Raw genomic sequence first — 15,223 nt, forward strand, 5'->3', positions numbered from 1 at the left:
GGTCAGATTAAATGTCCTTGGATTAGTGCCTCTTTCATGCCCTGGGTTCTGAATGTGGCCATGATTTTTAATAAATGAAGCACCATAGCATGAAGATTATCTGTAAATCAAAAAATCACTCTAACCAAGAATATAAGCAGGAAGGTACTAGTATCACTTTTGTTCCTTTTCCTAGAGAAAGAAAATACTGGGAAATGGGAGTCATTTCAGTCCTCCCCGCCAGCCCATGGCCTGACATCATTTGCCCAGCAGCATTGATGGTCTCAGAGGCCTTAGGTCTGGCCCAGCGTGTGACTATGGCACTCTGCCTTGAATGTCATTACTGCTTATCGGGGCCTCCAGCCAAACCCAGTTGGCAAGAGTCATGTCCAGTCTCTCAAGGACAATTTTGGGTCCATTTCCTATGTAATTGCAGGGTGAGCAGTAGAGTAGGTGGTGCCATTACAGCAAAAAATTAGCCCGAAGGATGGCCTTTGCAGCTCCAGGACTCCTGCTGAGGGTTGGATCAAGGGGGGCATCTCCCACCGCAGTAGTGGCCTCCCTCATCAGTACCTGGGCTCTGGTGGGCCTTGGGTGTGGAAGTGTTCTTTCTTCTGGGAGAGGATTCTTTTTACTCTTGAACTTTTGGGTTTTATAGTAATGCTTGTTTGCCAACTCCTTGTGATTGGTTCACATTGATAAAAATATGGAGTATGTGGAGCAGGGAGAAGTAGCTCATGCATTAAACTTTGACTCTTATCCCATCCTGCTCTCCTTCAGGGGTACACACCCGGGGGGATCAGTTGTCTGCCACTGGGTAATGGAAACCCTTGGATAAGTATTTTTTTTTCAGCTTTAGTGAGACATAGGTAACATATAATGTCATATAAGTTTAAAGTGTACAATGTGACAATTTGATATATGGACATATTGAGAAATGATTGCCACAGTAAGGTTAATTAACACATCTATAACTTCACATAATTGCCATTTTGTTGTTGTTGCTGAGACATTTAAGGCTGTGTTGTGGTAAAACCATTTAAGATCTACTCTCTTAGCTGGTTTCAAGTTTACGATACAGTGTTGTTAACTATCGTCACCATGCCATGCCCTGAATAGATATGACAGAGAAGAATGTGGGAAAGTAGGATGGGGTGAAAGGTTTCCTTTTAGAGAGGGCTTTAGGGAAAGCATCTCTAAAAAGGTGTTCCGTCCTGAAAGATAAGGAGACAGTCAAGCAAAGAGCCACATCCAGGGTTGGGCCTATAAGGTATACTGGCCTGAATGCAAAAGAGACTGGCATATTCTAGAAACTTGTAGAAGGCTGGTGTGGCTGAGCACTGATGGAGGGTGAGTAGGACCTGTGAATGAGATTGGCAGGTTTGTGTGGTCCCAACGTGTCCCTCCTATATTGCCAGTGTGTCCGTGGGAGAGGGACACTGGAGGGGTTTTCTTCTGCCCGAGCCTGCTCAGACCTCTTCATTTCCTAGGCCTAACCTCATGGCCCTCTCTCACAGAATAGGTGGGAAGTATAGTGTATCCAGGAACGAGCGGTGTGAAATGGGATTTGAGAAACATAGTATTATTACCTCTACCACGAGCAATTAAAAGTTATGAACTAATGGATCTATCCCAATGAAGATAGATCTTTACAACATGGTTTTAAATTAAAAAAGGCAGGATAGGAAGGAATGAGACCTAAGGGGAAATACATGTATAAATTAAAACATGTACATACCAATTTGCTGCATATTCTTCCAGGATCTATCTGTATCTATGAACATTTATTAAACCTATTTAAATGTCTACCAATTGTGCATATATGTGTGTAGGGGAAGGTTAGAATGATAGTGGAAGTCAGGATAAAGGGAAAAAAAAATCAAACAAGAGAGAGGCCCTAACAGTGATGATGATGACAGTAAGTCATGAACTGAGGTTCATCCTCCAGCCAAATGACTCTAGCTGAGGACAGAACATGGAAAAGAGGGCAAGTGAGAGAAGGTAAGCAGAAATTGCAGGTAGGTGACCCTAGCAACAGAAGATGAGATAGATGCATATTTGAATGTAGGCAGGGCAGTGAGAGTGCAAGAGGGCAGCTGTCACAGATGGTGCATGTAGTAGGACAAAGAGGTAGCTGATGTAGAGGCTGAAGGTAAGCAGGCGACCAGAGTGGGGTTTGTGTGTGAGAGGGGAGATAAGTGAGTCTTTATATGCTGAGGGGTAGGAGGTAGGGATGAAGCCAGGGTTGTGAGGAAAGAAGGGATAATAGATGAACTAAGGATCCTCGTTGGTTATTTTGGTTAAAAGATTAGCCAAATTATATTGTTATTCATCAGACTTTAGCTGTGACATATAGAAAGAGGTCACAGATGGGTACTAAGCTACAGAGAAGGAAGATACTTTGTGGAGTGCAATAGACATGTATGTATGAGAAGAGATCTTGAGCTGGGAGAGGACTTCTTAAATATGATCTACAACGTGCTAACCATAAGGCAAAAGACTGATAAATTTGTCTACATCAAAATAAAGGTTCCCTAACTTCCGTGTGTGCAGGAACCACATGGAGGGCATCTTAAAAACACAGATGGCCAGAGATGCTAATGCAGTAGGCCAAACTATATAAATTTACAATGAAATAAATTTTAAAAGGTAATACTCACAGCGCATGATAATCATTTTACATTTTACTATCATAAAATGCGTTCTTGAGGTTATTTTTACCTGTTATATTCATATTTAGGGAATACGTGTGGTGCTGTGCTACTGTGCATCTCTTCCCAGCTCATGTTGGCATACTGAAATAAGCCATATGGGAGTATTTATACTAGGGAAATTGGGAAAGGCTACAAATCAGCACCCTTCTCCCTCTTCTTTGAAGAACTGATTGTTACATATTTATCAGCACACGACTGAATTTGGTCTCTAAAGAAATCAGAAGTAGTTTCAGCAGTGAGGAAAATCAAAGCATGAGCTATCTGAAGGGCAGAGAAAACTTTGTATATTCATAGCCTAAGCATTTTTTAGTGTTGGCATAGTACAGCAAGGGTGGTGTGGCATCTTGACCCAATCTTTTTGCACCCCTTCACCCTCCAAATTCCTTCAAAACCTTGCCGGGATGGTTGTAGCCCAAAGCAGAAATGACAGGAAGCAACTTTGGGGAAGGTTCCCAATTCTCCCTTGAAATGGCAATCAAATATTTTCTCTTGCTGAGAGATGAGATTAGTCAATGGTGCCATCTAGTGTCGAAGAACAGATTGGCTCCATAGAGGAGTACTTAACGATTTCTCTTGATTTAGGCCCTGGAAACATATTAACTTTAATGTTTCTTCTTCCTTTCCTCTATTCTCTTTCCTCGCTTCCATGTTCCTACCTTCTGAGTCATTTTCTTTTTCCACCCACTCCCCCAACAAGAATAGCCATTTTTTTTTTTGAAAGAACTCCATGTAGCTCCCAGGCAAAAATAAATAATGCCAAGAGTCGAATGACATAGATATGCAAATCAGTAGTTGCCTATAGTGTTTAATTTGAAGCAAATTTTTTTAGGGGAGTTGAAGAAATTGTTTCTTGTGGGTCACATAAATCAAATGTTCTCCGCCTTCCCAACATGCCTCTTCTCCTTCCCATTTCCTGGGACAGGGGCATGTGAAGTAGCGTGTGGTAGTGCATATAACAAATACATTCTCAAGTCTAATTTTTGCTTTATAGATATTTTCGTAGAAAAAATGGTAGAAGTCCTGTTCCTAACTTCCCAGTGAATGGGCTATTTCATTACTTTATGAAGACTTATGTTAAGTCATTTATTTGAAGCAAAAGTAATTATATATGTTTGAGTTCTCATAGCTGGAGAGTCCTCTAGAAATTGGAGGATTCTGGGATTGCTAATTCCTGCTACAAAGGTTTACTTTGCATGTAACACTTTGGAGAAGTAATATGGTAGCTTCTCAGTAAGAGTACTTCCCTTTTGTCTTTTTAGTGATTGATGGTCTGAGCAAAATTAAATAACATTTAGCTAGTTGACTCAAAGTTGTTCCATTCTGATAGTTTCCATCTTTACATTAAGAACTAGCCTGTAAATTCAGGGATATTTCAGATGTTATCACACAAAACCACTAAGGAATAAATATCATACATCTCTGTAACATGTGTAGCAGGAACAGCCTGATTGCTGTAGCAAGTCATTCTGAAGTGTTTGGAAGTAGAAGTGAAGGTAATGTTACAACTATGGATACCAGATCCAGATTTGGGATCTTTTCCCAGGATACTTTTTCAGTGTTTTCAAAATAAAAGTAGTTTAGAAATCTTGAGACCACCAGGCTATACACATGCAAGGTTTCGTTTTAGTTTGAGGGCCTAAGGTTTTAACAAGTTGACTGCTATTAGTATAAGCAAGACTTTATCAATAGCCTTTCAGTGCTCACCCTCTCATACAGGATGGCAGCAATTTTGCCTTAGAAAATGAGTCTAAATGACTCTAGAGGCTATAAACTATTTTTGTTTAAAGTAGGAATTGAGAATCCTATTAGGAAAATTCAATTTTGCCCACATGTGGATCAAACTATTAAATATAATAGGCCTGGGTGTATTTCCATGTTCTTAGATGCTCTATAAACATCTCAACTTAACAGTGACAAACTTAAAACCCTGTGGCATATTTTCATTAGACCCTGGAAAGCTTTTAAAAGTTCATATTGTACTAAAGATAGACCTGAATCCTGTGTGATCTCAAATTACCGCCTGACCCTTAGAAAGGGTCCACTACTTGGGATAACATTCTCATTTCCCCACCTAAAGCCTCAGAACCATTGCATCCTGGCTTTCCTAACTGTTCACTGGAGAAGTTAATGGTCCAGGTTTCCTTTTCTTATCAGTCTGTTGTAAACAAAGAAATCGAATTGCAAAACCTTCAGTAACTTCTATGGTTTTAAATATATCTCAAGCTTTGAACTGTGCCTTTCAAATCTCTTTTACTCAGATGCACCATCTGATTTTTGACTGCTGCAATAGACAAGTAAAACTTGGTTCTCTGTAGGTCTTCCATTACCATCCATTACAAATAAGCCTTGATGTGGGCATGCTTCTATTTCCATAGAATAAAAGCTGTTAAACATCATAGTATTGACAAAGTTCCACTTACTAGCTCTTTGGCAGGTCTGTGGAATAGAAATGGCTACTTCTGTAACTTTGAAGCATTATAACATTATGAAGTAGTGTTTGAGATTGCATTTAGTTTTAGTGCTACTTTATTGTATTCTTAAATCTCTGGACCTTGATAACCCAGATGGTGCATTTAGAGAACTTTAACGAAATTCTAACTGCTCAAGAGAGAAAATTAATATCCAAGCGACTGCTGTTTTACCAAATAACTCAGCAGCTTATTTAATTTGTTCTGAAGGAGCCATGAGCACTTATTTTGGGGGAATATCATTCTGTCCTCAGTAACATCCCCATCAACCTTGTAGTCTGATGTACTCAGACCTTCTGCAGTAGTAACTGAATGTGTCCCTTAGGAACAACTGCTTTAGAGACTTCACAGATGAGGATTCTGAGGCACAAACTAGGATCCAGGTCTTTCGAGCTCAGTTGAGAGTTCTCCTCACTATAGCAAGCTAAATTTTAAGGAATGAGACTCTTTCATAAAAGACTCCCAAGTCTAAGATAATCCTTTAAGGCAGCTTCAGTTAAAGGCTGCATTGTCTGCTTCTGAATACAACAGATCCGCCACTCCCAGAGTCAAGAACGACTAGAACACAGACTTAAAAACCAAGCCATTTAATTGTGTCTTTGAAGGTAAACAATACATGAAGCTGGATGCCAAGCCCTGAGAATGCCAGAGCTACGGGTTCAAAAGTCCCATGGTGCTGTATTCTCAACGGAGTTCAGAAGGGTCAGAACTTCAGTGTTCCGAGGCAGAGCACTTTTGGAATTCATGCATTCCATTTAGCAATTCTGCAAACTGCCAGAAACAGACCCTAAGAGTCTTGAGATGGAGAAAATTCAACTCCTGGTTTTACAGATAAAAGAACGAAGAGTACCAAAAATGTTATGTTTACTCTTCTTCACTTTTCTCACACAATCTGAAGCCTAAGCTGTCACATTCCCAACTCATAGCAGCCTAAACTGCAGTTTAGGTACGAGATCCATCCCTCTATCCATTTACGTCCACGTAATGCCATAGCAAGAGTGACCAGTGGCAGAGAGCTCTCATCAATGCAGCTTTTAACAAGCACTTAAAATGAAAAGAACCCTCTGGCGGCACACTGAGTTAGTTTATAAGATTTTAATTTACAAATTAAAAAGCAACATGTTTTATTTTTTCTCCTTTTTCTCTTCTTTCTTTACATCACTCTTTTCCTTATCTTTCTCTTTGTCATCTTTTCTATCCTTTTTGCTCTCTTCTTTTTCCTGCCCTTCTTTCTTCTCTGCATCCCGGTTGGCAATCTTGTTGTTGATGAGGTTGTGTAGGGCGACCACAGAACGGATCAGGGAGGCCAAATACACCACTACCATCTGGTCATTGGTCTTCAGGTAAAAAGCTTTGACAAATTCCTGCAGGCTCACGTCTGGCAGCAGGTTGAAGACGTCCTGTAGCTGGTAGATGATCTGGTGGTTGATGGGCAGCTTTCCTGTGGCCACCTTCTCCAAGTAGCTCCTGATATCCAGAAGCTTGGAGTTCAGTCCCTTCAAACCATGGACCTGGTTTGTGATCCGCTGAGAAAGAGTGCCCACGGTAGTGTCTTTGATGTCTCTGTAAGAACCCACAAGGGCGGGCAGGAAAAAGCATCAGTGTACTTACTGTATCATTACTGTATCATCACACAGATTCTTACATTCTAAGGAAACACCCAGCTTTGCAGAGTGGGGCAAGTTTTCAAAAGAAAAAATATTACTTCTCTATTTTACAAAGATCTGAGTATAAATTGCCTTAATTTTGTTTTCATTGAGAGACATGTACTTCATTTTTCTCATCACAGGCATTTTTTTTTTTTAAAGCTAAAATGAAACTATTTTCACTTAAAATAAAAGCTCTCTCTTTCAACTTCCCTGTTCCTAAAAAAGGGTGGTATTTTCTCCACCTGCATCTATACGATGTTGTGAGTCAGTAGTAACTTTTGAACTGGAAAGAATCTTATTGTTTGAGAAACACTATGACCCTTTTGAATGTAACAGGGTTATATAAGCAGAGTACTTTCAAATGAAACCCATCCAAAGAAGTAGATTCTCTGCAGAAAACTGGCTAGCTACATTCACTGAAAAAGACATACAGTAGAAAAGGACATGCCTAAACTTCTTTTACATGTCCCTGTCACAGTCAGCGTTAGTTTGCAGATAAGGTATACTATTCACAAAGTCATAAAGCGTAACTCAACTTTAGAGGTGATCCAAGCTTAGAACCCAGGTCTCTATATTCCTGCTATTGATATCTTCCTACTCCGAGCAGCCTCTTGGACACTTATGACTCTGATGCCATCCTAAGTCTCACCGTAACAAGTGTTCGACTCCAACTTCCTCAGCTTCCTCTGCTCCAATTTCACTGGTCACATGCTCAAATGTTTTTGAAGTTGGCGTTCCATCCTGGAGAGGAAGCTTAACTGTAGTTATTTATTTATAAACAAACTGGAACATGTTCCTTTTCACACCCTGATTCTTCTGCTTTAAGTCTAATCACTTCATGGGTGCATTACTAGGTTTTCCAAGGCAAGGGGAGGGGGTAGGTTTAGTCTTCTCTTCTAGGCTAATTATCACAGTGGCCTTGCTCAGTGACAAGGTTTGCTGGGGCATCACTAGCTCACTTGTGAGGAAAATCTTGATATCCTCTCAATCCCACAGTGGGGACTGATTAGGAAGTCTTTATTAGGTTGACTTTTAAAGTATATAGTTCTTTCCAGGAAAGGTAATATAAAGAATACCTGTATTTGAGACAAGCTCATGTCAGAAAATATAACTTTTAAGCATCCATTGTTCCTTGGATCAAATGACACCAGAGCACCAAAATGATGCAGTAAGAACAACTGGCTTTCTGGTGGCCGAATTTATCAAAGATCCATCTGGGGATGTGGTACACTGTATCACCTAGTGATTTCCTGATGAGACTCAGGAGAAACTTCTCAGATCTACTAACAGAAGAGGATGTACATCTCCCGTAAAGGCTGCAAAATGTTTGCGAGGCAGGACAGCGTATCAGTGAGACTATAGACTCCATAGCCAGACTGCCTGGGTTCAAAGTCTGGCTCTGCCATGTGTGTGATAAAGGAGCTACAGGATCTTGGGTAAGTCACTTAATTTCTACTAAGTGGTATAAACCTCAACTGTTATTATTTCATCCAGGGCAATGTGAATCCTGCCAATGCCACTTTCCTCTTGGCTTTGTAGGCTAGGATGGTCACAACCTATGACGATCTTGGGGGACTTCATGGCACAATTTTTTTAAGTACTAATTTTTCCCTGGTTTCATCTTACAAATGATCCTTATGTCCCCTCTATCCGCTATTTCAAAATCTTGCTTCACTGGTGTATGTGTATACATGCATGCATGAGTGTAAGCAGCCTTGAATTCCTTTTAGAAAGAGGCAGGGTAAAGATTAACTTAAAAACTGTATCAAGACAGGGATGAAAGCCTTATGGCAACTAGACAATAACTTTAGATCTAAGCTCCCTGGTAGCAAGGCAAAAAGAGAAAACGAGGATAGAGTTCAGTGCGAGAAACATTTGCAGGGAGCTAACCTAAAATCTTTTTTCCAGATTTAAAAACCAAGTCTAAGGATAAATACTACATATATAAATCTTAATATAGACTTTATCCTCCAGGCTTTTGACTTTGGAAATTCAAGATCAAGCTATCTGCATACCCTAAGTGTAAATATTTTATGCTCCTATCCTAGAATCAGAGTTCAATTTCCCAGGAAATAGAGAAAAGCTATATTGTGGCAGCTCTTTATGTCTATACCCAACGCACAAGCTAATGAACCACAAAGCAGGTACTGGATGAGGTGAAGCTGAGTGTTCAGGTGTCAAAGCACACAGATGGGTCTTGCCATCTAGCTCCAGGCAGCTCTGACATACTTTATTTGAAAACCTATGCTCTAGTCTATAGGGACTGAAAATCCTCAAGGAGAAAGGAATATTGGCCCAGAGGGGGCCCAACAGTAGAAACTGCATAAAGACTAAGCTCACTAGGCTCTACATTTACTTTGTTATGAACATCCTTGGGCAATCGCTGGACTACTTTGGGCCTCAATTTCATTTGTAAAAGGGGACTTTTGAGTTTTACAATCCTCTATTTCTAAAATGTGGCGATTCAAACACTCCAAGGAAAAAACCATAATACCAAACTGTTAACAGAAATCAACAACCTTCTCTTTGTTATAAAGGATTTGCTGACTTGGAGGAGGGAAAAAAAAAACCCAAACCCCAAACAATTGCTCCATAAATAGCAAATTTAATTTCCTAGGCTCATAGCAAGATGACTTACATCATGGACTTCTTCCACTGAAATATATGCTTCTGTGGGCAGTCCCAGGTCCTTTGGCTTCACGTCAATGATGACTAATACCTGGCAGAAAAATACATCTAAGCAAACCATCTCATACTGAGCACATAAGGAATAACTGCAGCCATTCTTCTGATCATGAGTATTGAAGCAATTTCATTCATTCAATCGGACATGAGTAAGAATTTTCAGCAAAATGAGTTTACATTCAAATCTCATCATTTGCTATTCTTCACTCCCATTAATTAACAAGCTGAGGAGTAGCATAGTACAGTTATCAAGCACAAAGAAATTGGAATCAAGGCAGCCAACATTTTAATCCCAGCCTCACCATCTACAAGACTTACTAACCACTTTAAACCTCAGTTTTCTTATTGTAGAGAGGTTAACAGCTCCATATAGTCATTGAGAGGATTAAGGAAGACAACTTAGGTACCTGGCACTTGGCAGGTATTTACTGTTAATTATTTAATACAGTGGGTTATTGTGTAATACACAGAACATTACCAATTAACACAAGCTTACAAAGAAAAAGCAGTGAAATGATGTGTTACCCAAATCCTTCCTAGGATGCTCTTATTTGAGTTCGCTGGCAAGGAATATCATTCAAGAGTTTTAAAGATAGAGTGTACTCACTGAGTTAGGGCAGTATCTTTTCATGAGTTCATTGATGGCGATGTCGTTCTTGTGTAGTTTAGGGCCTGTGTGGTACCACCCAACTATTCTTTCTCTGGCTGGGAAGGAAAAGATTGGTGGGTTTGAAGTGTTATATGAAGATCTAAGTAAGTCCCTTAAACAGCATAAGAACTCCAGTTGTTATGTTCTCTACTTTTTTCAAAATTCAAGACAGAAAAAAAGCAGCAAGACAAAACCAGACACATCTACATCTCAGATTAGTTTAGGAGACCAGGCATACATGATAACCAGAAAATAATTCTAAGGCAATATATAAACAAATGTGATTTCATGGCATATAGATTACGACTGTGATTATTGCAGGAATAATCATTTCCAAAGTAATGTGGTTGCTGTAATGAAATGAAATGAAAATATGTGATGGAGAGAGATATTTATCCTGGTGGTACTAGAACTCTAGGGGCAGGTGAGTTTTGATAGTTTTTCACTTTTCTGCTCTCTCCCCCAAAACCTAGGTGGTCTTAAACTGCTATTCTAGTTTCTCATTTATTCTACTTTGTTCATCTACTACCACTAGTCTTACTTACTTAAGTCTAGCTAAGGAAAGGGTCCTTTAAATACTAAGAAACGGGAATACTTAAAAAAGAAAAATATCTCACACACACACGTATAAATGCCACAACACCTTAAAAAATCAAGACATACCATTGACCTTTTTAAACATTCCATACATGTTTTCCAAATAATCATGGTCTAAAAACCAGACAGAGTCATCTTTGTCATCTTCATCAAAAGGTACTAAAGAGAAAAAAAAAAGTAAGATTTAGTTTAGAGTGTTAGAACTCTAGAGCACAGGTCACAACTGAAGACCCCTAGGCTAGATCTGATCCATGTAGGTGGTTTGTTCAACACAGTAATAAAATTATTTTTGAGTTGCTCTCATTAAAAACAGAGATTTCGCATAAAAATCCAGACTTCTAGCTTCTCTTGAAAAACCAGGAGACCTGCCAACAACTGGCTAGAGCCAGACAGAAGCTGTGCCTTTTAAAAAGGACACATGCCCTTCAGTTTGCTAAAAGCCCCATTACTTCCTCATGTTTGTTTGGCAAGTTACGTTACTATCTGGTCCTTTTAAACATTGGAGTTAGTGACCTCTAGTCCAGAAGTCATGCCAGCAATTATTTTGTTCTTATTTGTTGTTGCTTTAATGACAAAATACACTGATATTTTCTTATAAAGATTCATGAAACAATCAAGGAATATGTTCTCCAACTCCCCCTTGCTAACCCATAATTACAGTTAATAGTTTAGTGCATGGGTTTACAAACTACACTGTCTATTTTTATAAAGTTTTACTAGACTACAGCCACCCATTTGCCTACGTACTGTCTATAACTGCTTTCCCACTATAATGGCAGAGCTTGGCAGCTGCAATGGAGACTGTAAGGCCTGTAAGTTTAAATCATTCACCTCCAGTTTAGTGTGTAGCCTCTAGCCTCCCTTTTTATACCACAGCAATTCTTAATTAGAATCCTTGGTTATAGTAAAAAATGGAAACCACAAAAAGTTTTTCTTTTTTTAATTTTAAAGTTAACTGAGATTTTAACCATGCTCAGAAAAATGTAAAATTGGTCTTTTACCTGCAAAACTATTGGATACATCGAGTACTTTCTTTTGCCATGATCCCAAAAGCACACCAACAACACGCTTCTGGTTTCCAACCTTGCCTATTCTGAATGAGAAAGCAGAAAGTCAATCTGATAGGCACACAGAAATGTGCCAACAATTAGATACTCAACAGGAAATATTAATGGTACAGATACAATTGAGTTTACCTGGGAACTAATCTCACTAAACAAATGTAATAGAGTTAGGTTAGTCCTTAATATTAAATTCTAATAAATATGAGTAATTCATGAACTTTCTACACTGGCAGTTTTTACTTACTGTTAACTGCAAAGTAATACAACCTTGGAGAAATCTCAAACTTAACAGAAATTTAAAAGGGAGAAAATGAAAACTCTCCTGATCATAAGAGTTTTAAAATGTTACTTGGTATTTGAAAAAAACATTCATGTTACCACCTTTATTTTTTTTCTCTGCAGCTTACTTTTCTTCTTTAAACTTTCCCCATCTTCTTGATCTTTGAATCTTTTCTGGGATAAAGATGCTAAAGTAGAACCAGTTTTATGGTCCAGCTTGATACTGTTCTTTGGCACATCTATTCCACATCAACAAGCCCCACTAGATGTAATACTTCTTTGAACCAGCTAGGGGCTCAAAAAGTGATTCTGATGAAGAGGCATGTGTGTCATCTGTGGTCTCTCAATTAAAAAGAAGTCAAAAGTGAGCTGGTGACTAATCACATTGAGAGCGGGACTGAATCAGTGAGATTTTTCTTCAGAATTTCTATTTCCATATCAAACCTCAGTGATTTCGTACTAAGGAGCTATGAGTGTAGCAAGTGAGACACAGACACAATACAAGTCTATGTTCAAAGGAAATACAAAAGCCACTGTGAAATGAACTAAGATTCCAATTTCTTAACAGTCACTGGCTTCACATTGGTTTAATGGAATTATTTATCTAAACATATGATTTGGCAAATTTATAAATGCTTACTCAATTTGTGGTTTGGGTCAAACAAACTTAAGGATTCTGTATTCCTGGTGGTTCTTTTTTGGAAGTCTTAGGCACTGAGTTTCCACACATCAAAGTAAACTTCCACACTTACTTTTCTTTTGGTTTACAAAAATCCATTTGCCTTTTATAAAACCCTACATTTGTTATCTGACACAACAGCCAGCAGTGTGTGCCTGCACTATGCCCTTAACAAGTGTTTGCTGAGTTTGCTGAATAGAACTGAAATGATGCGTGCCTCATTAGCATCCCCAGTATCCTATGGGAAAAAAACAGTAATTACTGTACAGTGGGAAAGTCTACCTACATATCCTGGTAGACTGAAGGTCTTACAAAGCAATGGAACTAAACTGGGGACCCTAGACCTTTTAGTAATTTCAAATTTGTTTTTGGCGCTCCGGTTGAAGCAGTTGTACAAAGCAAGATGCAAGAGAATGAATGAGCACCTAAAAACTATGACCCTACAGCAGATGCTCCCAACCGGGTCTTTATATTTGCCAATTCAAGTAATTAGCTTGTAAAATCTATGAACACGTGTAACAGGTCCAGCAGGATGAACAGCTTGAAAAGAAGCAAGGGGAGGCGGAATAACCATCTGTGGATGTTTTCTTATCTAATTCTTTTATGCCAAAGTCTATAACTGATTTCACTTTTAAGAGAAAAACTTGACACCTCATCTGCTTTTTAATTTATCGTTAAGCCAAATTCCAGCTTAGAAACTTTCACAAGTTAAAACCACAGCTCTTCCAGGGAGCCCTTTAGGGCGCTGAGACCAGAATTTCAGTCACGGCTTTTAGATGCACAAAAGCGCCAGCTTGAAGAGCTTTCCTAGGAGACACTGAGTCTTTCAAGGTGAAAAGGGGCAGAAAAAGTGACAGATAGGCACGAGGCCTGGGGGACCATAGATAACTGAAGGCTGACCCCCATAATGTGGCAGCGTACAGACTTGGATAAAAGAAACGAGCAGACCAGCACCCGGAGTGCCGGCTAGAGCCAGGGTACGATGCTGGGTGACTCGAGCTTCCTAGAATCGCGGATGGTCTGGAGCCCTCGGCAAGGTAGAGCCGCCCTCCGCCCATCAGTGCTCCAGCGGCCGCTGCGCCTTCCCCAGAGTGCCCGTGACTCAGCAGCGACGGTGCCGCCAGCCACACTAGGCCGCCCCGCGCCGCCCGCTCACCGGTTGAAATGATCCACCACACTGAGCAGCACCAGGGGGTGGACCACCACCTTCTGCACCGCCAGCTCCGGCATCGCGAGACACCCCACCCGCTAGGGTCCGCTTCCTGCGACCCGCAAACACAAGTGGCCCCAGCGGCAAGGACTCTTGCAGATCCTCCAGGCCCAGCTCCACCTCTTCCGGCTCGACCGCCGCCGCGCGGCCCCCTGCTTCCGCTCCCAGAATGCCGCGCGCGTAGTTGCCGGGCTGTCGCTCCTGCCGCCAGGCTGAGGAGGGGAAGTGCCGGAGGAAGGCGGGACATGCTTTAGGTGACTGGCTACGAGTTTCCCTGGTCTTGAAAGCTAAAGGGACACTGAAGACTGATAAAGGTTGACTTCTTGGTATTTGGCGTGCACCGTTCTCTGCAGCGGCGTTTCGCCTCGGTGCCCTCTCAGCTCCCTCTCAGCTCCCTCGCCCCTTATCTGAAGACTAGGAAAAAATACAAAGAAAAAATATAAATAGTAGTAACTAATATTTCCACTGTCCAGGAAAATGTTCACTTTCGCTTAAATTCAAAATCCTCCATAACTTCTTTGAGGAACTAACTTTAAATCTCTAGCATTAGTGCGCGCCTTTACAGTAGATTTGGTAACATCTCATTTTACTGTAGGGGAATTTCCCCTTAGTCTTTACTATGGACATTTTTGCAGATAACCTGTTTTTATACTTTTCCACTTGTCTTTATATTACCATTTAGGGCTAGCTAGAAGAGCGCAGTTTGTGCCTAGAGTCAGACCATTCAGGATGCTTTTCACAGACACTTAGGGTTGGGGAAAAGGTGGAAGGCAATAAATATGTTTTGATATTTAGCTAGGAAAGAAAAAAGCTGAATGGAGAAACGTAGGAGTCAAGGACTTAAGTTTATTTTCAGAAGGAGACAAATTACTTAAAATCCATACAAATTTATATTTGTCTAATTTTAAGTTGCTGTGTCTCTAAACAAAATACTTAAACTTGAATTATTCACTTCTTCTTTTCCTGTCTTTAAACACATTTTACCTTTCCGATATTACCAGAGGATCTGACCCCTCTGAAGAATGGCCAGAGAAATTTTTTTTTTTTTTTACACCTGCAGCACCTAGTCTCCTTTGGTGGTCTCCCATCCAAGTGCTAACCAGGCCTGACCCTCCTTTGCTTCTGAGATTAGACGGGATGGAGCGTGTTCAGAGTAGCATTAGCCTGAGAATTTTGCATTGAATCGTATATAGCCTGCTTCCCCGTGTTGCCCTATTTTTTTTCTTTTTCTTTTTTTTTTTTTCTTATGG

At 40.2% G+C, this 15,223-nt stretch overlaps 1 protein-coding gene across 1 annotated transcript; it reads right to left on the reverse strand.

The window, feature by feature from the left end:
• Window positions 1-5,732: 5,732 nt before the first annotated feature.
• On the reverse strand, window positions 5,733-14,134 carry PSMD7 (proteasome 26S subunit, non-ATPase 7). The gene is made up of 7 exons (XM_011382598.2): window positions 13,920-14,134; window positions 11,743-11,834; window positions 10,808-10,900; window positions 10,103-10,200; window positions 9,449-9,529; window positions 7,460-7,551; window positions 5,733-6,724 (listed from the first exon to the last, which is right to left on the reverse strand). Exons 1-7 carry the CDS (start codon window positions 13,991-13,993, stop codon window positions 6,286-6,288), a joined length of 969 nt encoding a protein of 322 aa, XP_011380900.1. The 5' UTR covers window positions 13,994-14,134; the 3' UTR covers window positions 5,733-6,285.
• Window positions 14,135-15,223: the final 1,089 nt, after the last annotated feature.

Source organism: Pteropus vampyrus, unplaced genomic scaffold, assembly GCF_000151845.1.
Source record: "Pteropus vampyrus isolate Shadow unplaced genomic scaffold, Pvam_2.0 Scaffold483, whole genome shotgun sequence".
NCBI lineage: Eukaryota > Metazoa > Chordata > Mammalia > Chiroptera > Pteropodidae > Pteropus > Pteropus vampyrus.